The sequence below is a fragment of the Triturus cristatus genome, chromosome 7, assembly GCF_964204655.1.
Source record: "Triturus cristatus chromosome 7, aTriCri1.1, whole genome shotgun sequence".
NCBI lineage: Eukaryota > Metazoa > Chordata > Amphibia > Caudata > Salamandridae > Triturus > Triturus cristatus.
The window spans coordinates 491,262,197-491,286,604 of record NC_140590.1 but is presented as its reverse complement, the minus strand read 5'-3'; the positions used below and the strand labels follow the sequence as shown (position 1 = coordinate 491,286,604).

The 24,408-nt window shown below is 49.9% G+C and overlaps 1 protein-coding gene across 3 annotated transcripts in view; it reads left to right on the top strand.

Annotated features, from left to right (window-relative positions):
- The window catches only part of NDEL1 (nudE neurodevelopment protein 1 like 1), a 399,246-nt gene that overhangs the window by 293,858 nt on the left and 80,980 nt on the right, over positions 1-24,408 (top strand). For all 3 annotated transcript variants that reach the window (XM_085616844.1, XM_085616846.1, XM_085616845.1), the window contains one exon: positions 22,104-22,255. In XM_085616844.1, the coding sequence (XP_085472970.1) occupies positions 22,104-22,255 (152 nt within the window). The remainder of the gene's footprint in view (positions 1-22,103; positions 22,256-24,408) is intronic.

Sequence of the window (24,408 nt, the reverse complement as noted above, 5' to 3'; positions counted from 1 at the left end):
TTTTCCCTGCTGGCGAAAAACAATCTGAGGATGGAGCCGAAGCCCATGCGCAGTACGGACCGAAGGAGGAGTCACCGAACTCGTGACTTCCAAAGACTGTCCAAGATGAAAAACTAATTGCAAACATCCGGGCCCAACACCGGATGGCGATCTATGCACAGTGTATAGATCTACAGCTCTACATGCCAAGAACAGATGCATACTGGTAAGTAGCATATTCCTTATCTTGAAACCTGTCCTTTCCCTTTACCTCTTTCTTGACAACACTAAACCCTCAGCTTTTCTATTGGTCCTGACGAAGCGCTATAGGATCCCTTATGGACCACCACTGAGTGCGAAACATGTTGACCCTATTCTAGATGTACCTAGTTCACACCACAGCACCTATCCTGAGAGCAGCGGTGAGTTACACATCCGCCCTCTACATTTGCGGGGCGCGTGAGGGACTGCAGCGCCACCCCCACGAGGAGCTTTGCCCTATGATGAAGCATGACACCTGCAAGGGTGTGTGAGGGCACTACATACTCAAGGAGTAATTTCCCCATATTGACTTCCAATTGGGTGGTTTCGTTACCCTTTACTGGTTCTCCTTTTCTCTTCCCATCTTTGTAGGAACAGTCACCCCCCAGTTTGTACATTTTATACATCTGTCCCTTTTGTTGATCTGCCATCAGAAAATGCTGATCTCTCTAGAGGGATTAGCGCTGCAATGCCTTAAGGGCCCTGTGAAAGTGCTCTTTATGGGAGATCTTTTAGCGTATTTAGCCATAACGATGGGGGTTTGGGTGTGTGTGTGTGATGTGTAGGGTGGAGTGAGTACAAATAAATTGTCAAACAAAATAAAACTGTCTAAGGGATACCACGCTAATTTTAATATGATGGTTCCCTTGGCAGTGATAAAAACTATGAAAAGAGTGCCATCATAATGGCTCAATGGACCAAGATAGCCTTAATGTGTTTCTGAGATTGACATGCTTCATGCCTGTTGGTCCAACCCGATCCTTGGCGTTTCTTCAGGACCTAGAAGATCCCTATCCTAACCTAGAGAGTGCCAGAAAATAAAAAATAAAAACCTCCGTAAAAGATTGTCCAACCACGTTGAATCAATCTGTTAGGCCTCTTATGTGAGGAGCAGAGGATTGCGCACTGCTGCTAAGGGTGCTCCTGTGTAGAGCGCCAGAGATCTACCCCACCTCTGCTCGCCTGAAAAACGACCTAAAGGACCTGACAGATTGATTCATTGAGCCTTTGGGATAGCCCTCTTTTCATTGTTTTTATCTCAGACAAGAGAAGCATCCTATTAAAATGAATTTGGTATTACTTAGACCGTTTTATTTCGTTTGACACTTTATTTGCACTCACTCCACCCTACACATTCTGCATCCTCACACACACCTTCATCATTATGGCTAAATGCTAAACGGATCTCAAATAAAGAGCCCTCTCACTGGGCCCATAGAACATGGCAGCGCCGTTCTAACGAGGAGCACGCCCTATGATGAAGTTTGGCATCCATTATGATGCGTAAGGGCACCAAGGAATAACCACAAGGATTCCATGGGATTATCCACTTCGAACCTAGCTTTCCCCCTTTTTCTAGGGGAACAGTACCTTCTTGATTTACTTATTGTATTTAGTTGTTGTGCATTAAGGTACTTTAATTTTAAAGCAAAAACATTGTATGGACACTTTTTTTTTTTGTGTGCGTTGCTCAGTTCCTAGTTTCTAGCCCACAACACTCCTTTAATTCAGCCTTGGACTGCTCTACTCATTACGGAGAGTCCGGTTTAAAATTATGAACTCTTTGACAAATGAAGGGGGAAAGGGTTTTATATTGAGAACATGGCAACTGCAACAGAATGACCTTGCCATTGTGAACTCCTTGGCAACAACTATAGGAAGGGTATAAACATTGCTTGACTTCTATGACACAGAGCTCCAGCTCAGATAATGCGAACAGGGTCTTCTTCTTTAAAAAAAAAAAAAATATATATATATATATATATATATATCCTTTGCTTAGTTAAGAACGTGTGTGTGTGTGGTCTGTGGAGTTTAACATCTATACGACCCCTTTAGTTGCCTTAGTTGCTTTAATTGTTTTTTTTGCTTTGTTTTTTTACGTACCCTTTTGATGCTCTATTCCTGATAGAACAAAGCAGTAGTAACTCGGACTTTCCCCTTGAAATTCGGGAATGTCTTGCTTCGGTCTCTTGTTGGATGACCAATAACGTTTTGAAATTGAAATGGATGTGTTAGTTCTGCATGATCGTCCTTGGACCAAGACGCACGTTTGGTAGTCAGTGGCTTGTGGCTGCTCCTCTGATCCTGTGATGACTGAAAATGTTAGTGCTACTATCTGAAAGACTATTAGTTATAGATTCCTTACCTTAGAATTACCCCCAGTCGTCAGACTGGATCTGGAGAAGTTTTTCTTCAGCAGTAGCCCTGCATGTTGGTAGGTGGTGTTGGTTCACTCTGCATTCGTCGTTGGCATCGTGACCGCCGGAATGACGTAGCGGTATCTACTTAGATGCCGCCCCTGCCACTGACGCCAGTTCTTTCTTTTTCCGCGCCAGCCAGCGCAGAGAGCGGTACCCTTGGTCACTTTTTGACTAACACTTTTTTGACTTTGGTCGACATCTTTTTCGAGTCGTTCGACTCCTGGTGCACGTAGGGATGTCCCATCGTCGGACCAGCTTCAAATCTTGTGACTCCTATCACAAGTTGATGTCAGTCACGGACCCTCAACTTGTGTGCCTCTGGTGCCTAGAGCGCGACCATGACCCGAAGTCATGCTCCAACTGTCAGGACATGAACCCGAAGTCTTTACAGGAGCGGTCCCGAAAGCTTCTGGAGGCCCAGCAGTCCGCCTTGAGCCGCTCTAGGTCCTGGACGAGAGGGAGGTCGCGGAGTCACCACCATCACTCCTCATCGAAGACTTCGTCTTCGAGTAAGTCGAAGAACAAGAAGAAGGCGAAGAAGTACCGTCGCTCTTCACCTTCTCCCCGTCTGACGGCGGACGCAATGCTGGACGCGGAAGGTAGTCGTCCTTCGGCTCCGCCAGTGGGCCCTGCTGGTATGGCTCAAGGGCTCCCCTCCCTTCCCGGGATCCGGAGCATCCGCTGCCCAGCTTCGTGCATTTTGCAAAGCTCTCCACTCCATATTTGGGCAGTCAGACTCTGCCGGCACGCCTTCAGGCCTGCGGACTCTGCTGGGGCTCTAGGCCTTCGAAGCTGGCGGCTCCTTCCTCTGTGCCGGAGGGCCCCCAGGGATCCAGGCCTGGATACAGATCGATGCCGGTCGACCTCACGACACCTCCCCCAGCACTGATACCTCTGACGACGCCTCTGCCACTTCCAAAGCAAGTTGTGTCCCCGGTCAGCTTCGACCCCCGGCCTCCCCCTTGAATTTGACACGGAACTGGACCGGCGCCGACCAGTACTTTTTGTACCACTGTTCTACCCTGGCGTTCCCTATCGCCCTGAGTGGCAGCCTGAGGAGGACTGGGATGGGTATTTTGACCCTTTGGCAGACCAGCTTGAAGAGCCGGACTGGAGAGAGGAGTTGGGTGAGGCCAGTGGTCTGGATACCTCCCAGACCTTGACATGCTTTCTCCCCCTACTGTGGCCACGGAGGAGGGAGCCTCCTATGCTGTGGTGTTGCGTAGGGCGGCTGAGGCCTTGGGCCTTGAGCTTCCTACAGTGGCAGTCAGGACTAATCTCCTGACTGAGGTGCTTCAGCTGGTAGCGGCCTCTTCGGAGCCCCTGCTGCAGTTCAATGAGGTCCTCACAGACATCCTTCTGGGCACTTGGTCCAGGCCCAGCACAGGGGCTCCTGTGGATAGGATGATTGTCCGACGCCTTTCCACTCCCAACACCCTACCCCCAAGAACTTGGTGGTCCAAACCTCTACATCCAAAGGTGCGTTCCCTTCTACTCCCCCAGATAGGGAATCCAAGAAGCTGGACCATCTTGGGAAGAAGATGTTTTCTTCCGCCAACTTAGGACTGCAGTCGGTGAACACCCCATGTCTCTTGGACAGTTACACACCTACTCTGTGTGGGATACGCTTACGCAAGTGCTGCCACAGTGCCTGGAGGCGGCCCGGGCCACACACTCCTGTGTAGTCGCGGAGGAAAGAGACGCAGCAAAGTTCATCATCCGATGTGGGCTGGACACCACCGACTCGCTGGGTAGAACAATTTCTACGTCAGTAGCCCTAAGGCGCTACGCCGGGCTGAGATCCACTGACTTTTTGGGGATGTCCAATCAACTCTTTTGGACTCGCACTTCGATGGCCGCCGGCTGTTTGGCGACAAGTCTGACAGTACGCTCGAGCGCTTCAAGGATTCTAGAGCTACGGCCAGCTCTCGTCCTGTGCAGTCTGCCTTTCATGGCTACGTAAGGGGTTTCCCACCACGTTCCACCCAGGGCCACAGGCCGGCGCAAGCTACCCAGCCTCTGCGTGGACAGGGACTTTGGGACCCAACGCCGTGGGTCTGGGGGCCGGCAGGAAAGTCAGTCCACCAGTAACACCTCTGCAGCAGCCTCTAAGCCTTCCTAGTCCGACCTACCAGGGCCACCAGTTGCCAGTGAGCGGAAGGATCCACCCTCACCTCCCCCAACTGGCACAACATCACGTCGGACAAGTGGGTTTTGCAGATAGTCTGAAGGGGCTCCTTCCTCCCCTTCGAGACTACCCCTCCCTCAATGCCACCAACACTCCATCACATGTCGGAGGATCTCTTGGCCCTTCACTGTCAGGGAGTTATGGCTCTCTTGGCCAAGAGAGCTATCGAGGAGGTCCCTGTCCCAGAAGTAGGTCGTGGTTGTTACTCCCACTACTTCCTGGTGCTCAAGAAGGACAAAGGCCTGCGTCCTATCTCGGATCTCAGAGACTGCATCCGCTTCCTCCAGAAGGAGAAGTTCAAAATGTTGACATTGGCTGAGGTCGACCATGGAGACTAGATGGTAGCATTGGACTTGCAAGACACTTACTTCCACAATCCCATCCTGCCTTTTCACAGGCCTTACCTCCGGTTCACGGTAGGCCACAAGCATTGCATTTTCAGTTCACCGTGCTCCCCTTCGGCCTTACCAGCACCCCTCGGGTGTTCACGACCGTGATGACGGTGGTCGCAGCTCATCTGCACAGATCAGGGGTTCCAGTCTTCCCTTATCTGGGCGTATGGCTGTTAAAGGCGGGCTCGCCCCAGGCTGTCGTCTTCCACCTCCAGACTATGGCGAACCTCATGTATTCGCTGGGGTTCACTATCAACGTGCCAAAGTCACACCTGAATCCCTCTGAGAAGCTCCTTTTTATTAGAGCAGTTCTGGATATACAGCGCAGTTTCGGGCTTATTCTCCCGAGAAGCGAGTCTGGGATATTCGGGCTATGATACCAATGTTTCAGCCTCTATCCTGGGTTTCGGTGAGATTGACCTTGGGGCTGCTGGGCTTCTTTGCATCCTGCTGGTGGATCATGCCAGGTGGCATATGCAGGCTCTGCATTGGGACATGAAGTTCCAGTGGGTGCAGCATCAGGGGAAACTTTCCGATGTCGTCCAGATCTTGGAGGGCAAAACACACCAATTGCAGTGGTGACTAACGAACCAAGGTTGGGTCAACAACAGATCCCTCTCCCTTCCCACAACCAGACTTCACAATGGTAACAGATGCGTCACTTCTGGGATGGTGCTGCCACATGGGAGAGGTGGAGATCAGAGGCCTCTGGTCTCTAGCGGAGTCCGGGCTCCACATTAACCTGCTGGAGCTCTGGGCGATTTGTCTTGCACTGGAAGCATTCCTTCCTTCGGTCAAAGGAAGAGTGGTGCAGGTGGTCACGGACAACACCACCGCCATGAAGTACTGCAACAAACAGGGGGGTGGGTTGTGGACCCTATGTCAAGAGGCTCTCCGCCTCTGGTTGTGGCTGGAACATCAGGGCATATCCCTGGTGGTTCAACACCTGACAGGTTCCCCGAACGCCAGGTCAGACAAACTCAGCTGCCAGTGCATGATGGATCACGAATGGCGGCTTCTCTTAGAGGTGGTGCAAGGTCTCTTTCAGCTGTGGGGAGAGCCTTGGTTAGATCTGTTTGCCACTGAAGAGAATGCGCATTTTCAGCAGTTCCGCGTGTTGGAATTTCCAAAGCGGCACTCGCTCAGCGACGCTTTTCGTTGCAAGTGGAATTGCGGTCTTCTATACCCCTTTCCGCCTATACCACTTCTGTCCAGAGTGCTGAAGATGATCAAGCGCGGCCAGTCCCAAGTCATTCTTGTGGCTCCGGATTGGGCACGCAGAGTCTGGTATCCCAAGCTCTTGAACATGGCCTTTGATCCTCCGATCAGACTGACTCTTTGGGAGGATCTTCTGTCGCAGCAAATGGGGAAGTTCCTCCACCCGAACCTGTCCAGCCTCCACCTCCTTGCATGGAGATTAAACGGCAACTGTTGACAACTTTTGACCTTCCTCCCGAAGTTTGTAATGTCATCTTGGCAGCCAGGCGTCCCTCCACTAAAAAGGTATACGCCTGTAGATTGAACATATTTGTGGCATGGTGCACAGCAAAGGCTATGGATCCCCTTTCAGCCCCTCTTTTATTCTTTCTTTGGCCCAGCAGAGCTCTGCTCTCAGCACCTTTGAAGGCTATCTTTTGGCCTTTCTTCGCCTTCCTGATCAGCCTTCTCTTTTCAAGTCCCCTATTGTAAATAGATTTCTTAAGAGCATTACTCACCTCTTTCTGCCTATTCCTTTCATAATGCCCCAGTGGGACTTGAATCTGGTCTTAACTTGCCTTATGGTGCTCCTTTCGAGCCACTACATAATTGTCTTCTCAGACTCTTGACCTTAAAGACTGCTTTTCTGGTTGCCATCACCTCTGCTTGCAGAGTGAGTGACTGAGCTTTAGACTCTTTCTTCTAAACCTCCTTTCCTTGCTGTTCATCCGAACAAGGTTGTCCTTCGAACTAGACCTTCTTCTTTCTTTTCTTCCCAAAGTGGTTTCCGCTTTCCACATAGGACAGACCATCACTTTGCCCACCTTCTTCCCGCTCCTGCATCCTTCCAAGGAGGAGAGACTTCACTGGCTGGATCCAAAAAGTGCATTATCATTTTATTTGGATCGCACAAAATAATTCCGGATGGACGATCAACTCTTTGTTGGCTATGTGGGCACCAAGAAAGGTCTGGTCATGAAAAAACGGACCTTCTGTAGTAGGGGAATCTCTGTGATAGTCATAATCTAGGGAATAGTCCCACCCATGTGCGTGGACCCCGGAGCAATAAACAATAATCTCTTAAGGTGTCAAATCATGCAGACCTGCATCCACCTTTAAGAGAGAATTTAATTTAAAGACAGATAATGCAGCCTATACCCACAGGCTACACTGTCCAGTACTTCAACTAGAATTCCACCAACATCCACAAACCGCACTGCCTGCCCAGCTTTTCTCCACAAAGGAAAAAACCCTGCCTCTACCAGCAAAAGCCTCTGTAATGATAGAGAGGAAGGAATGGACAGACAAGCCCCATAGGCTGCCATTATGTGGCTGAGAACTGGATACTGTGCCTTTAAGAAAACTTTCCAGAACTTTCCCAGTATCCCAGAATGCACAGCAGGTCCCTCTTACTTTCAGTTCTTTTTTCCGGCACCTGCTAGCAGGACCCTGGAGCATTGAGCTCTCCCTTTTCAAGGGTTATTTGTCACTTTTCAAATGATTTAGAAGTATTAGTTAAGTCCTTTCCTTCTGGGTTGTCAGCATTACTGGCTTGTTCGACAAGTGTCCTGATTGTGGAAGGAAAAAGGCTAAGTCAGACCCACACAGGGTGTGCATCGTCTGCCTTCCCCAGTCCCACGTGCCTGAGGAGTGTGAGATTTGCCGCTCTTTTTCAGCCAGGACCCTGAGAGAGAGAGAATGAAGATCAGGCTCCAGGTTCTTGAGGACAGAAGGCTGAAGGCATGAGGTGGGTCTGGAGGGGCTGATTCTGCCCAAGCTGAGGCCTCTGGGGGGCTCCCCAGGGGCAGGAAGACCAGCAAGCGTCCCCACTCCCTGTCGACGTCGAGGGCGTCGGCGGCGTCGAGGGGGATGACTACGGTCTGTTCGCCATCTCCCCAGGGCTCTGGGGAGAAGCGGCGTCGATGTTCGACGTCGAAGGAGCTGAACAGGCCGCCGTCGACGACATCGGCATCTTCTGCGACGTCGCCGTTGAGCCATCGGCGGCGAGATCAGGCCCGGCGTCGGCGCTCGCTGTTGAGGGGAGAGCGCCGCTCGCTGTCGGCGAAGAGACGACGGTCGCCGTCGAGGCGGTCACCGTCGAGGCGATCGACGTCACGGAGATCTACGTCACGGAGATCGACGTCAAGGCGAGGGACGTCAAGACGATCGACGTCGAGAAGAGGACCGACGTCGAGAAGAGGACCGACGTCGAAGAGGACCGACGTCGAGAAGAGGACCGACGTCGAGAAGAGGACCGACGTCGAGAAGAGGACCGACGTCGAGAAGAGGACCGACGTCGAGAAGAGGACCGACGTCGAGAAGAGGACCGACGTCGAGAAGAGGACCGACGTCGAGAAGACTATCGACGTCGAGAAGACTATCGACGTCGAGAAGACTATCGACGTCGAGAAGACTATCGACGTCGAGAAGACTATCGACGTCGAGAAGACTATCGACGTCGAGAAGACTATCGACGTCGAGAAGACTATCGACGTCGAGAAGACTATCGACGTCGAGAAGACTATCGACGTCGAGACGGCGCAGGGGGAGCCCTGATGCCAGGAGTAACAGGGGAACGGAGTCGCCGGGATCGGGGTACTCCGTGGTGTATACACCCCCTCGGAACCCTACGCCGTCGCCACCGCCGCCGCCACCACCACCACGACCGTTGACTCCCCCTCCACCACCACCACTGCCACCACCGCCGGTGTCACCACCTCCACCTCCCCCTCCGCGGTCTATACCACCTCGCACTCCGTTGGGGCCGCCTGCAGTTCCACTGAGGTCGGTCTCCCTGCCCAGGTATCCGACTCCGCCGCAGGGGACGCCGAGACCGCGACATCCACGGTCGCCGGGCCCGGCTAGGCCGGCGGACAGGCCGAAGCCGAGGAGGTCACGCTCCCGCTCCGTCAGGAGGAGAAGGTCGCGGAGCCATAGGAGGTCGTCGTCGACTTCAGGACGACGCCATAGGAGGCACAGGTCCAGGTCACGCACACGGTCCTCGGCCAGGGATTTCTCACAGATGCTGTCGGACTCACCGGGGACTAGGGTGTCTCATGTGGACGATCTAGTCTCCTTCCAGGAGGTGCTGCTGAGGGGGGCAGCTAAGTTGGGAATCACGGTGACGGTGCCGATGCCCACGACGTCCGTGATATTCGAGACTTTACACAAATAACACCTGTCTCGCCCCCTGCTGCCTCTAGTGCCGGGACTGGTGGAGCCCGCGTTGGAGTTGTTCCTCACTCCAGCGGTGACAAAATCCGCCCCCTCACGGCTCCTGAAAAAGTATCGGGCCCCGGACTCGGACCCTGCTTTCTTAAGGATGGACCCGAAGCCGGACTCTGTCATCGTGACGGCGGCGAGGAAACAACATGCGACCGCACCTTCATCGACAGTTCCGCCCGACAAGGAAAGCCGCTGGCTGGACTCGGCGGGCAGGAAGGTGTGTGGGACCGCGTCTACCACTATGAAGGCGGCGAGTGCGGGGGCGCTGTTGGGGCGTTACGACCGGGCCCTGTGGGAGTCCCTCCAACAGTATGCGGACTTGCTGCCCCGGGACAGGAAGGAGGACTTCCTGGAAACGGTGCGAGAGGGTATGCTGGTTTCGAACCAGGTCATTAGTGCGGCAGCGGATGTCTCCTTGTTAGCGGCGCACTCCTACTGTCACGGCGTCCACCAGAGGCGTCACTCTTGGCTGCGCCTGACGTCGCTCAAGCCAGAGGCTCAGCACAGAGTAGCCAATCTGCCCTTCTCGGGGGAGACCCTGTTTGGTAAACATGCGGATGATGAGATGGCCCGCATGAAGGCGGAGGCGGAGACCCTGACGGCCGTCGGGTTGGAGAAGGCCAAGAAGAAGAAGCGCCCGTTCCAGAGACTGTTCGGGTCTACCGGCAGAGGGCGTGGGCAGGGTTCGGGACAGCAGCAGCACCAACAGCGGAGGCAGACATCTTGTTGAGAAAAAAGGCGGTAGAAGAGGTACCTCTGTCTCAAAGGGGAAGAGGTCTGTACTCTTGGTTCTTCCTCGTTCGCAAGAAGACCAAGAACGAGTTCAGGCCCATTCTGGATTTGCGACAGGCAAACAAATGGATTCGCAGAGAGAAGTTTCGCATGCTATCGTTGCATCAGATTTACCCTCAGCTGCAACGGGGAGACTGGCTCTGTGCCATTGATCTACAGGATGCGTACTTCCATGTGCCCATTGCTCGGAAGCACAGGAAGTTCCTGCGATTCCAAGTCGGCGCCAGTCACTATCAATACACAGTACTGCCATTCGGGCTAAAGTCTGCGCCCAGGACCTTCTCGAAGTGCATGGCGGTGGTAGCTGCACACCTGCGGAGGAACAAGGTGTTTGTCTAACCGTATCTGGACGATTGGCTGATCAAGGCCTCTTCCTTCTCGGAAGCGCAAGATCACTTCCGGTGGACGTGCGCTCTCTTGCGCAAGCTGGGGTTACACGTCAACATGTCCAAATCGGTCCCGACTCCAGTCCAGTGCATACAGTACCTGGGAGCCTCCATCGATACGCGGTCAGCAAGCGTGTCTCCTTCGGAGGTGAGACGGTTATCACTCCTTCGGAAGGCTCAGGACCTCAGGGCTGCTCCATCGACGACAGTGAGGAAGGTGTCTTCGCTGCTGGGATCGATGGCCTCCTGTATCTTCCTCACGCACGGCTGCGCATGAGACCACTGCAGGAGTGCTTGGAGGATCAGTGGGATCAGAAGACAGGTTCTTGGGACGACAAGATACGGCTGTCTCTACATGCTCTTCAGTCTCTGAAGTGGTGGTGTTTGGCGGAAAACCTCCTCAGGGGGGTTCCCTTCCACAAGGACATTCCCACGAAGAGCGTCGTGACGGATGCGTCTCTCCAAGGCTGGGGAGCGCACTCCGGGGACTTGCAGATTCAAGGAAAGTGGTCCCCGTTGGAATCGACGTACCACATCAATTTCCTGGAACTCAGAGCTGTCTTCCTGGCACTGAAGGCCTTCCTTCCGTCCTTCCAGACCAACTCGCTGCTGATACAGACGGACAATACAACCACTATGTATTACCTCAACAAGCAGGGGGGGTCGAGATCGCGCACTCTGTCGCAGGAGGCGCAGGCGATCTGGCACTGGCTTCTGGCCCGAGGACTGACTATTACGGCCACGCATCTGCCAGGGGTGCAGAATGCTCAGGCGGACGCACTGAGCAGACTGATTCAGTACTAGGAGAAGTCTTCGCAAGGTGGGGGACTCCAGACGTAGATCTGTTCGCCACCGCCGAAAACAGCAAATGCCGAGACTTCGCATCCAGGTACTACCAGCGGGGGACGCTGGGGAATGCGCTATGAATCGACTGGTCGAACAGCTTTCTGTACGCTTTTCCACCCATTCCCCTGATTCCGGCGGTGCTCATCAAACTGTCCCAGTAAGGGGCTCGGATGATCCTGATTGCTCCGGAATGGCCCAGACAGTGGTGGTTCACGGATCTACTTCACCGGTCGCTCCTTCCTCACATACGGCTGCCGGCAGGCCGGACCTTCTCACGAAGTTCGGGGGGCGGATGGTGCACCCCAACCTCTCCTCTTTGAGTTTGGCGGCATGGCTCCTGAGATAGTGCAATATGGCCATTTGCATCTACCAGACGATTGTATGGACATACTGAAGGAGTCTAAACGGCCTTCCACTAGGATGTCCTATGCCTACAAGTGGAAGAGGTTCTGTATCTGGTGCAAGTCCAAGAGTTTTGACCCTACGACATGTAAGGAAGATCCTTCCATATCTTTTACATTTGGCGCAGTCCGGCCTTAATTTCCATTCCATTAAGGTTCATCTGGCTGCTTTGACTGCTTACAGGAAATGCCCTTCACAGACTTCCTTCTTTCAGATCCCTGTGGTCAAGGATTTCTTGGAAGGCTTGAAGAAAGTGTTTCCTCCTGTCAGACTTCCGTCGCCTTCCTGGGACTTGAATGTGGTGCTGTCCAGACTGATGAAGGAGCCTTTTGAACCCATTCACAAGGCTTCGTTGCAGCACCTATCCTGGAAGGCGGCGTTCCTAGTGGCCATTACATCGGCCCGCAGGGTGAGTGAACTTCAGGCATTATGTTGTCAAGAACCTTATACTGTATTTCATGCTGCTAAGGTTGTTATGCGTACTCACCCTAAATTTCTTCCTAAGGTTATCTCTGATTTTCATGTCAACCAGACCATAACTTTACCTACGTTCTTTCAGAATTCCTCTTTGCCAGCGGAAAGGTCTCTCCATTCCCTGGATGTTCGGAGGGTGTTGAAGTTTTACCTTGATAAGACCAAGGATATTCGTAGGTCAGACCAATTGTTTATTAATTATGGATCAGTCAGGACCGGTCTCGCGACCTCTAAGCAGTCCATCTCTCAGTGGATTGTGTCCTGCATACAATTGTGTTATCAAAAGGCTAATAAGACCTTAGGGGGTAAACCTAAGGCTCATTCCATCAGGGGCAAAGCTGCTACGACTGCTTTGCTGCGTAATGTTCCGATTGCAGAAATCTGCAAGGCAGCCACTTGGAAGTCGGTCCATACCTTTGTTGCGCATTATTGTCTGGACTCGGATGCCAGGGCTGATGCTCAGGTTGGGCAGGCTTCGCTGCGAAATCTGTTCGCGCAGTAGTGGTATTGTCTTGTATCTTCTCCACCGACTTGTTTGTGTGGGGATGGGATGGCCATTCTATTCACTAGATTATGACTATACACAGAGATCCCCTACTACAGAAGGAGTAGTTTCTTTTCTGTAACTCCAGTTCTGTAGTAGGGGTATCTCTGTGATAGTCATAAGCGCCCGCCCTCCTCCCCGGTGGAGAGATAATTATTCATGTGAGGAATGCTACAGGTCTGGCGTGCTACGCCTTCAAAAAGAACTGAAAGTAAGAGGGACCTGCTGTGCATTCTGGGATACTGGGAAAGTTCTGGAAAGTTTTCTTAAAGGCACAGTATCCTGTTCTCAGCCACATAATGGCAGCCTATGGGGCTTGTCTGTCCATTCCTTCCTCTCTATCATTCCAGAGGCTTTTGCTGGTAGAGGCAGGGTTTTTTCCTTTGTGGAGAAAAGCTGGGCAGGCAGTGCTGTTTGTGGATGTTGGTGGAATTCTAGTTGAAGTACTGGACAGTGTAGCCTGTGGGTATAGGCTGCATTATCTGTCTTTAAATTAAATTCTCTCTTAAAGGTGGATGCAAGTCTGCATGATTTGACACCTTAAGAGATTATTTTTTATTGCTCCGGGGTCCACGCACATGGGCGGGACTATTCCCTAGATTATGACTATCACAGAGATACCCCTACTACAGAACTGGAGTTACAGAAAAGAAACTACTCCATCTCTTGATGGGTCGTCCTTTGCATTAAGATTTTTTTCTCCTTAGCGAAAAAGGAGCCTCCAGTGGGACTGTGCGCCCATTCCACCAGGGCCGGGCAGCCACTACTGCTTTGGGACGTGGAGTTCCCCTCTGTGACATCTGCCAGGCAGCCACATGGGCATCACTGCACACGTTCTTGGGCCGTTCAGTTCTCCAGGACTTTCTGATGTGAACTTAGTTTGCAGACCCACCTCCGGGGTAGGTATTGCTGGGGTGTCTATTCTAAGGTAAGGAATCTATAACTAATGGTCTCTTTCAGATGAACAAGTTACTTACCTTCAGTAACAATATATATCTGTAAGATACATATATTAGTTATAGATTCCTTACCCCCCCACCCATTCTCCCCATTCTGCGTTCTGACTTCTAGGGTAAGGGACTCCCTTTCAGGGCCCAGTGGTCAGTGTCTTGCATGGCTCTGCACTTCTGGCGTGGAATGCAGTGTAAAGAACTGACGTCCGCACTCAGGGGCGGCGTCTAATTAGATACCGCGACGTCATTCCGGCAATCGCAATGCCAACGACGAGCGCAGAGTCGGCAGACGCCACTTACCAACACGCAGGTGTACTGCTGAAGAAAAATTCTCTGGATCCAGTTGACACCTGGAGGTAATTCTAAGGTAAGGAATCTATAACTAATATGTCTCTTACAGATGGAATATGCTACTTACCAGTATGCATCTGTTCTTGGCATGTAGAGCTGCAGATCTACACACTTTGCATAGATCGCCATCTGGTGTTGGGTCCGGATGTTTGCATTTGTTTTTGTCCTGGAAAGTCTTTGGAAGTCACGAGGTATGTGACTCCTCCTTAGGATCATAGTGCGCATGGGCATCGGCTCCTTCCTCAGATTGTTTTTCGCCAGCCGGGAAATGATGGAGCTTTGTGATAAACAGGAAGATGCCCTTGTATAGTGTATCTAAATAAGATAATACTGGAACAGATCAAGGAAGCCGGGGAGGCGGCTGGGCGTGTGTAGATCTGCAGCTCTACATGCCAAGAACAGATGCATACTGTTAAGTAGCATATTCCGTTCGAGGCATATGAGCTGCAGATTACACACTTTTCATAGATTGTATAACAGTCCCACGTCTAGCGGCGGCCACCATTATCTGTTGCAGTAGTCTGAAATAGGGTTTTGAGTACAGCTTGGCCCACACTGGCTTGTTGTTTCGTTTGCACATCTACACAGTAGTGTTTAGTGAATGTATGTGGTGTAGACCATGTAGCTGCTTTGCAGATATCATCTAATGGAATGCTGCCTAAGAATGCCATAGAAGCCCCTATTTTTCTTGTGGAGTGGGCTCTAGGAGGAACAGTTAAAGTGCGTTTTGCTTTGTGGTAGCAAATTTGTATGCATTTAACAATCCATCTGGCTATCCCGGACTTAGATATGGGATTGCCGTTGTGTGGTGGTGAGAAACAAAGTTGTTTAGTTTTCCGAAAAGGTTGTGTTCTTTCAATGTAATAGAGAAATGCTCTTTTAACGTCTAAAGTATGAAGAGCTCTTACTGCGACTGTGTGTGGTTGCGAAAAGAAAACTGGCAACTCCACAGATTGATTAAGGTGGAAGGGGGAAATTACTTTTGGGAGGAATTTAGGATTAGTGCGGAGAACCGCCTTATTATGATGCATTTGTTAGAATGGTTCCTGAATAGTTGGGGCTTGTAGTTCACTAACTCTTCTTAGAGAAGTTATGGCCACTAGGAAAGCAACTTTCCATGTTAAGAATTGTAGCTCACATTTATGTAGAGGTTCAAACGGAGGCCCTATTAGTCATGAGCGCACGATATTTAAATTCCACACAGGTGAGGGTGGAACTCTGGGAAGAATTATCCTTTTGAGGCCTTCCATAAAGGCTTTGATGGCGGGCACTCTAAATAGCGATAAATGTTGTCCATTTTGTAGGTATGCTTCCATAGCAGCAAGGTGTAGCCGAATAGACGTGTAGGCTAAGTTGCACCTTTGTAGGTGTAGTAGGTAGGTTATGATGTGTTGGATAGAGACATCTAGGGGATTGATGGTATTGTTATGGCAGTATATCACAAATCGTTTCCACTTGGCTGCATAGCAGGCTCTAGTGGTAGGGCGTCTAGCCTCCTTAATAATGTTCATACAGTCAGGAGGAAGGTTAAGGTAACCGAACAAGATTTCAGGAGCCAGATCGCAAGGTTCAGCTGAGCTGGGTCTGGGTGTCTGATCTCTCCACGGTTCTGGGTTAAGAGGCGTGGTGAGAGGTGTAATGTTTGATGCGGGACTATTGACAGTTCCAACAATGTGGTGTACCGCGGTTGTCTGGCCCAAGTTGGAGCAACTAGAATTAGAGTTAGTGAGGGTTGCAGTAGTTTGCGCACCACCAGTGGTATGAGTGGGAGAGGCGGAAAAGCGTGCGCAAATCTGCCTGACCAGTTCATCCATATCGCATTGCCTTTGGATAATGGGTGTGGGTATCTGGTGGCGAAGCTTGGGCATTTGGCGTTTTCGTGGGTGGCGAAAAGGTCTATCTGTGGGTGCCCCCATATCTGAAGTATGGTTGGAGAACTTGTGGATGGAGTTCCCACTCGTGAATTTGTTGTGTTTGAGGACTTAACAGATCTGCTATGGTGTTTTGGACTCCTGGGACGTGTTGGGCTAGGAGAAATATATTCTGAGGTATAGCCCACCTCCATATGTTTTGTGCTAGCTGGGAGAGTTGCAGAGAGTGTGTCCCGCCTTGTTTTTGGATGTAGTACATGGCTGTCATGTTGTCTGTGCGGACTAAGACAGCCTTGCCCGATATTTGTTTTTGGAATGCTTTTAAGGCTAGGAATATGGCTAGTAATTCCAGGTAATTGATGTGGAATAACTTTTGGGTGTCCCCTTGCCTTGTGTGGTGTGATGTAATAGGTGAGCTCCCCAGCCAGAGAGCAATGCGTCCATTGTCATGACAATCTGAGGGACTGGCTCTAGGAACGGTCGCCCTTTGGAAAGGTTTTTGGTGTTCCACCACTGCAGAGAGCGGTGAGTGCGACCGTCTACCAACACCAGATCTGTTAGCTGACCTTGAGCCTGGTTCCATTGTCGTGGTAAGCACTCTTGTATGGGACGCATCTGGAGTCTTGCGTGAGGCACTATGAAAATGCAAGAGGCCATCACCCCTATGAGCTGCATGAACACTCGAGCTGGGGGAGAGTGATGCGGCTGAAATTTGAGTAGGAGAGTGAGGATGCTTGCTATCCTTGCTGGACTGGGATAGGCTAACGCTTTTGAGGCGTTTATTGTGGCGCTGAGGTATTGTGTGTGTGAGGGTTGTAGATGAGACTTGGTGTGGTTTACTGTGAACCCCAGGTCGTGGAGTAATTGGATAGTCGCATGAGTGTGAAAAACACACTGGTTGTACGAGCTGGCTTGTATGAGCCAGTCGTCGAGGTATGGGAAGACGTGAATGTGTTGTCTTCTTAGATGGGCTGCGACTACTGCTAGGCACTTGGTGAATACCCTTGGTGCTGTTGTGACTCTGAAAGGGAGTACTTTGAATTGATAGTGCTGCCCGTCCACTACAAACCTGAGATATGTTCTGTGAGCAGCGTGTATAGGAATATGGAAATAGGCGTCCTTGAGATCTAAGGTGGCCAGGAAGTCGCCCTCTGAAAGTAGAGGGAGGACTTGCTGAAGTGTGACCATGTGGAAGTGGTCTGATTGTATGTACCTGTTAGTGGTCTGAGGTCTAGAATAGGTCTCAGAGCCATTCTTCTTTGCTATGAGAAAATATATGGAGTAAACTCCCTTGGTTTGTTGGTGCTGGGGAACTGGTTCTATTGCAATTTTTTGCAGTAAGGAAATCCCCTCCTGTTTGAGGAGTGACAAATGGTCTGCTGACATTGGACGCTGTTTGGGTGCAATGTTTGGGGGGTAGAGGTAAGTTCGAGACAGTAACCTGATTGCATTATTTGTCGCACCCACCTGTCTGTGGTGATGTTGGTCCAGACAGGAAGGAAGTGCTGTATTCTTCCCCCGACAGAAGTGGAATGGTCTGGGGGAAGCAAAGGGAAGTCATTGGGCAGTGGTGGAGGCAGAGCGGGTGTTGGTCTTGCCTCTGCCTTTGTTATTGTTACCTCTGCATCCTCCTCAGTGGTAACCTCTGGTGAAGGTGGATTGGTTGGGAGACTTGTAGGAGGTGGATGGGGTGTCCGATGAGTATCCCCTGTAGTTGGCGCTGTAGGATGAGCGACGAAAAGAACGTCTGGGAGCTTGCGATTGCAAGGCTCCCATTGATTTGGCTGGATCTGTGTCCTTTTTCATCTTCTCAAGGGACGCATCAACATTAGGGCCAAAGAGGTGTTGCTGGTCGAATGGTTGATTTAGTATAGAGCTTTGCACCTCCGGTTTAAACCCCGAAATGCGTAGCCACGCGTGCCTGCAAAGAAGGACGTTTGTGTTCACTGCTCTGGACGTGGTATCTGCTACATCAAGAGCACACTGGATAGAGGTGTTAGTGATAACTTTACCCTCTTGTATTAGGTCGTTGGCCTTATGTTTGTATTTGTCCGGGAGGTGTTGGAGCAGGGATTCTAACTCATCATAGTGAGCCCTATTGTATCTGGCTAACCGGGCTTGAGTATTTGCGATGCGCCAAAATTAGCTGCCTGGGACGCTGTTCTTTTGCCAGAGGCGTCCAGGAGTTTAGACTGTCGGGTGGAGGTGCATCCCCTGTTGTCTGCGAATTAGCCTGTTTCCTAGCATTTGAGACGACCACGGAGTCTAATCGAACAGGGCCCCTAATGTAAGCTGGGTCTGTAGGGGCAGCTTTGTATTTCTTTTCAATTCTAGGGTTGATGATTCTAGTCCTAACAGGGTCTTTAAATACTTCTGTAGCGTGTTTAATCACCCCTTTAAGCATGGGCAAAGTGGATGTGGACCTTTGGGTGGTGTCGAAAGTGTCCATTAAAAAATCTTCGACTGGATCTGTATGGAGGTCGACCCCGTGGTACTGGGCAGCTCGGTGTATTAGCTGATTAAACCCCATGGTACCTTCTGGTGGTGAAGGCCTAGATGGGTAGATGTCTTCTTGTGGTATATTGGGGACATCAGGCATATTATAGTCATCACATGGGTCAGGGGAGCCTAGAGGACTGGGGTCATCTATTGGCATGTTATCGTCACCGTCCCCTGTGTCATCATGTGTAGTCGTCCTCTACTGGTGGAGGGGATGGCGTAGGAGACTTAGGTGGGAGGGGTGGAGGTGATGGTGGAGGTGGAGAGGTTACCCTAAGAGGTGATGTGGCTATACCCCTTCTTTTAGGTGGTGGAGCTGGTGTAGGCATGTTCAGTGGTCTTTTTCTGGAACTGAGAGTCAATTGACCGGTTTTAGGGTCTTTAGTTAAAGTTTTTTGTTGAGGGTCTGGTTGAAAAAGCTCCTCCAAAGAAGTTTGGGTGTTTGGTGTCGAAGGCGTCCGCATCAAGGGCTTTTTCGGTGCTGGCTGCAGAGCTCTTTTGGGCTTGGAGCCATGCGATTTGTCGGTTACTCTGTGTTTTTTCGGTGTTTCATGCCTTTTTCGGCTCCGAAGAACGTGAGACTGAACTTTTGGGGAGTGGCTTCTTCGTCGGCTCCGAGTGTTTTTTCGGTGCCGGGGAGTCACTAGTTGGAGTCTTCGGTCCCGAAGGCTTCGGGGATGAAGTAGCAGTCTCCCCTGAGGATGGGTGCGGCTTCTTTTTCGGTGCCGATGATTGGGTTTGGGCACCGGTCACATGCAGACTCGAGCCTGAGTCGCCGGAAGGCTTGGTAGGCTTCTTTGCCGGGCCCGAGGGCGGGGCATGGGAAGCAGTGTGTCGGTGTGCACCTGAGTCGAAGGCGAAGGTGTGACCGAAGCCTTTGTTGTTGTAGGTAGTGGGTCGGGGTCGACGTCTGTACTTACGACCAGTTGAGCTGGAGTCACTTCATGTCTGAGTCATCGGCTTTGGAGGCGCTGATGAGCTCTTCTTCGACCCGCTCCTCTGGCACATCGACACCCTCGTGGAAGATGTCGTCTGGGATCGAACTCGACGAGCGAGCCATGGTCCTTCGAGCTCGTCGATCCCGGATGGTCTTCGAGCGGAAGGAGGCACAAGCGGGACAGTCTCTGGCTTTGTGCTCGGGAGAGAGGCAGAGGTTACACACCTCATGCAGATCGGTGTGGGGAAACTTCGACCCACATCGAGGACACTACTTAAATGGCGTCCTTTCCATGAGCTAGATGCCAAGGCGCGGGTCGGGTCGAAGGCCTGCTTAGACGACCGGAATGGAAGATTGGTAGGGATGCGCGCCGATTAGGGGTCGCGTTCGAGTCAATACCATCGAAAAGGTGAAGGATTGCGCGTCGAAACTGGAATCGGTAACGGCTCCGAACTGGAGCGCGAGAAACACATCCGAACCAGATGGCGGATAAAAACAATCTGAGGATGGAGCCGATGCCCATGCGCACTTTGATCCTGAGGAGGAGTCACATACCTCTTGACTTCCAAAGACCTTCCAGGACAAAAACAAGTGCAAACATCCGGACCCAACACCAGATGGCGATCTATGCAAAGTGTGTAATCTGCAGCTCGTATGCCTCGAACATATTGTTACAGACGGTAAGTAACTTGTTCATTAACACCAAACTTACCTTCATATTGGTAAAAGCACTAGTATGTTACTACTCCCTTTTAAAAACTTCAAGGAAATTCTTCCTTGCACCCGAGTTGAAGGGTGATTAATGCAGCTATATCATCACATTTGGATTATAGTAATGCAGTTTTAAGTGGCTTATCTAAATGCCTGTTGCCTTCAGATTGTGCAAAATACAGTTGTCACATAGTGGGCATCTGTTAAACACCAGTTGGACTTCCGCAACAGGTTGCCAGTGAATAAACTGATCTTGAGTAAGATACTTGCATGGTGCAGATCTGCTGGCTGGCACTTGTCCTGAATACATCAGTTTTGTGTGTCCTCTACGTAACCACTCACATGCTTATTTACTGTTCACAAGCCCTCTTGGTTGTGTCTGTGTTCCATTGCAACAGAGCAAGCAGACACACTTTCTTCGTTCGGTCTCCTATTCCTAATAAACCAGAGATAAATGATTACACCCATGTGAGTGCCGGTTGAGGGTGTACCTGTGATTGTAGTGCAGCATATTAACACCAGACATTTTAGCAGTCCTGATGCTTGCTTAAATAATATTTGTGGAAAGGGAGCAACTAGTATGGGTGTGAATCTAGGAATACCTTCCTCAAGAGACATTGCAACATTTAATAGCCATTTATTTGCAGGGTACATGGTGCTGTTTAAGTCCTGAAATGAAAGGGCCCTACCAACCTCTTTCTCCCTGAGATCTCAATTTGTTCAAGAGAACTTCTCTGAAGCAGCCACTCTTCCAGTCCCCTGTGAAGTTCCACAAGGCTCTATCCTTTCACTGTATCTTTTCAACATATGTATGGAACCCCTGGTCATAATAAGGGGCACCTATCTGTACGCCTCAATACACTGATGGTTCTCACCTGTCCCTAAAGTCTGACCAACATTGTAAGCCTAAAATCCTTCCTCAAAATAAATCTTAATAATCCTTCCTAAATAATCAAACAAAGTTCTCTTGAACATTAACCCTACTAAAATAGATTCCTACTTCTCTTAACCAGCCTCTCTGCCTTTAGTCCAAAAGGTTTCTCATCATCCTACACCCCCTGGTTAGCTACCCTTCTCTGGTCCCTCAAGCAAAGTCACTCTGCTTCATCATTGACTAAAATCAAATTCTAACTAAGCACATTGCCAATCTGACAATGTACCTCCTATCAAACTCTATCTGCTCAAGAAGCTTAAACTCTACATCTGTCATACTGATATCTGACCAACAGTTCTCTCCCTTCTTCTCAGATACAATGCTTTGCTTTTGGTCCTTCTCAAAACTATTGTGGCACCTATACACCAACCTTAATGTTGCTGTCTAAGTCTATCTGGTCACAGGAGCAAAGAAAATCGGACCTTATCACTTCCATCTTAAGACCTCACTATTGACTTTCTCTAAAAGCTATCATTTAAAATGGCATGTATTATTTAGGACTACTAGGATCAACACTATGAACAGCGAGTAGATCATTCTGGAAATACCTTGAGTAACAAAGAAGCAGAATATCAAAACAAGCCTTCTGCCTGAGGTTCGAGTGGTGGAACATGATTCCAAAACCCTTCAGACTGTATCCCGATCTCCTGGCATTTGGAAAGATTCTAAAAGCTCACTTCTTGAGACTGTCTGGCTAGCTCTCGCTCAGGTCTAATTCTTTATCATTATTTTTGTACCTTTCCTTTGTTACTGTGCTGCCCAACTGGCTAGGACCATGATAGAAATAATTTCTTTATTTCTAACTTGGCTTTTCTACCATTGAGTGTAGTTGGTATTAAAACTAAACAAAGCAGAATCTGGATCGCTCTTTAGAAAATACTAATTTCAAAAGCAGTTTTTTAATGTTCTGATAAGTTGGAATGTTTTCAGTTTCTCCTTTTTTTTTTTTTCTCTTAGGCCTTAGAATCCAAATTAGCTGCTTGCAGAAATTTTGCAAAGGACCAGGCATCTCGGAAGTCGTATGTACCAACAAACATAAACAACAGCTTATTGAACAGCAGCTGCACAAAATACTCCCATTCAGGACACACATCTTTCTACGACAGAGGGTAGGTTTTCTTTTATTATTCACTTTTTTGAAGATTTTATGAGTACACAGTTCCTAAACCGTTAATGAGTTCCAAATTATGAGGATTTATTGACGTGCTCTTGGAGCAAGTAACACTCAACAATGTCAGTGTACTGTTTTTCTTGAAAGGACATACATCTACAATTTTTGTCTTATGGAGAATCCAGTTTGGATTTATTTCATCCTGGAATACATTTGCTAATATGGCTCAAGTTCAGTCTTGGGCAATCTTTCTTAAGCAGTTAAGAGTAACCATTATAGAGAACATTTGATTGCCTGAGCTCTCTAATCTTGATAGGCTTGAGTAAATGTTGGAGAGCATCGTTAAATAAGACAAAATATTTAGAGGCATTTATAGGTTTCACCTAAAGCGCGCTTGCGCTGTCAGAGAAAGCGCTTTAAAAAAAAAGGTTAAAAGGGCTTCAAGCCCACCCATTACTTGCCAAAACTTTCCATTGGTTGGCTTCCTCTTCCTTGCTGCATACTTATCACGCCTCCTGCCGACTGCTCACCTCCTCATGCATTCTTCTTGTGGCTTCTGTCCCTGCCGTGGAGCATGGATCCAGCACGGCTCCCTGTTTGCGGCCAGTGTGCTTCCACTGGCTGCGTGCTTCTACAGGTACTTTTTTAATATATATTTTTTTTATTTAATAAACTTTTGACTAGTGCACTCTATAAGTTCATAGCACTGTACAGTCTTCTCACCCCCCACGCTTGCCATCCATTTACCCCAACCCCACCCCTGCCATCTGTTCTCCCACCACCTCCTTGCTGACCATTCCGACCATCCCCTGCCGTCTGTTCCTCCTCCACCGCTGTTCATTCCCTCCGCCATCCGTTTTTCCCCCACCTCCTTCCTGTCAATTTATTTCCCACATCTTTGCTGTCAGTTTCTTCCCAACCCCCTAGCTGTCAGTTTTCCCTCCACTTGCCCGTTTCTCCCATCAGCCCCCTGCTGTCCTTTTGCCTCCACAGTCCCTGTTATCAGTTTTGTTTCCTCTGCCCTCCTTCCTCATGTTGGTTAAACACCTCCTAGCCTGAACTGCTGTGCAACATGTCTTACATGGGGCTAAAAAACTGCTACGATGCGGTCAATGCTGGCTGCATCATAGCACTTATGGGGGGAAAAATCTACTTGAAGCCATGTTGTACTGTGCAACATGTTTAAAAAAAAATAATAATAATTTGACAAAACCAATAGGTCTTGTTTGAATTCCATAGCTTTCAACGCTTAGTGTTTTCATGTTGAATTTTGTGTCAGTGAAACCTTGAAGTAGGGTCTCATATAAAATGAGATCCTGTTCCACTACGTTGGCGATTGACAAAACTCCAGCGATCACCTTGGCACATGGTGTTAGCAAAAGCCTTGTTATGTTATGAACTGGATACTGCATTCCACATGAAGAAAGTGATCATTAGAAAGCATACTGCTTTTCTCCCTTAGGAGCTACAACACCTTGATGAGGATTTTTCTCAGTAGATATTTCGCAAAGACGCCTGCTGGAACATAGTTCATACTTTGAGACACTATTGCCTTGAGTGAGGCACCATTTCCGTGTCCCTACTTTCTTGGGGTAGTGGTCTTGCTATTTTATTATAGGTTTTGGATATCTGCCAGACTGTGACCTAGGCAACTAATCGAGACTCTAGTTGCAGATTCCTTACCCTTTGAATTTTCCTCACGTGTCAGTCTGGATCCGGAGATTTTTTCTTCAGCAGTACCCCAACGCATCGTTAAGTGGCGTCGGTCGGCTCCACGTCTGGCATCGGCGCCAGGAAGACGTCGCTGGGCTACATAGACGCCGCCCATGCGTGCTGACGTCAGTTCTTTATTTTTCGGCGCCAGCCTAGCGCAGATCCGGAGAGAGCTACCCCTAGTCACTTTTTGGCTAACTCTTTTTCAACTTTTTTCGACGCGTTGACTCCTGGTGCATCGAGGATGTCCCAGCGAAGGACCAGCTTCAAGCCCTCCGATTCCTGTCACCGGATGTTGTCTGTGACGGATCCGTACCTCGTGTGCCTTTGGTGCCTGGAGCGCAACCACGACCCGAAGTCGTGCTCTGAGTGCTGGGCCTTGAACCCGAAGGCTTTGCGGTAGCCGTCCTGAAAGCTGCTGGAGGGCGGCGCTAAGCT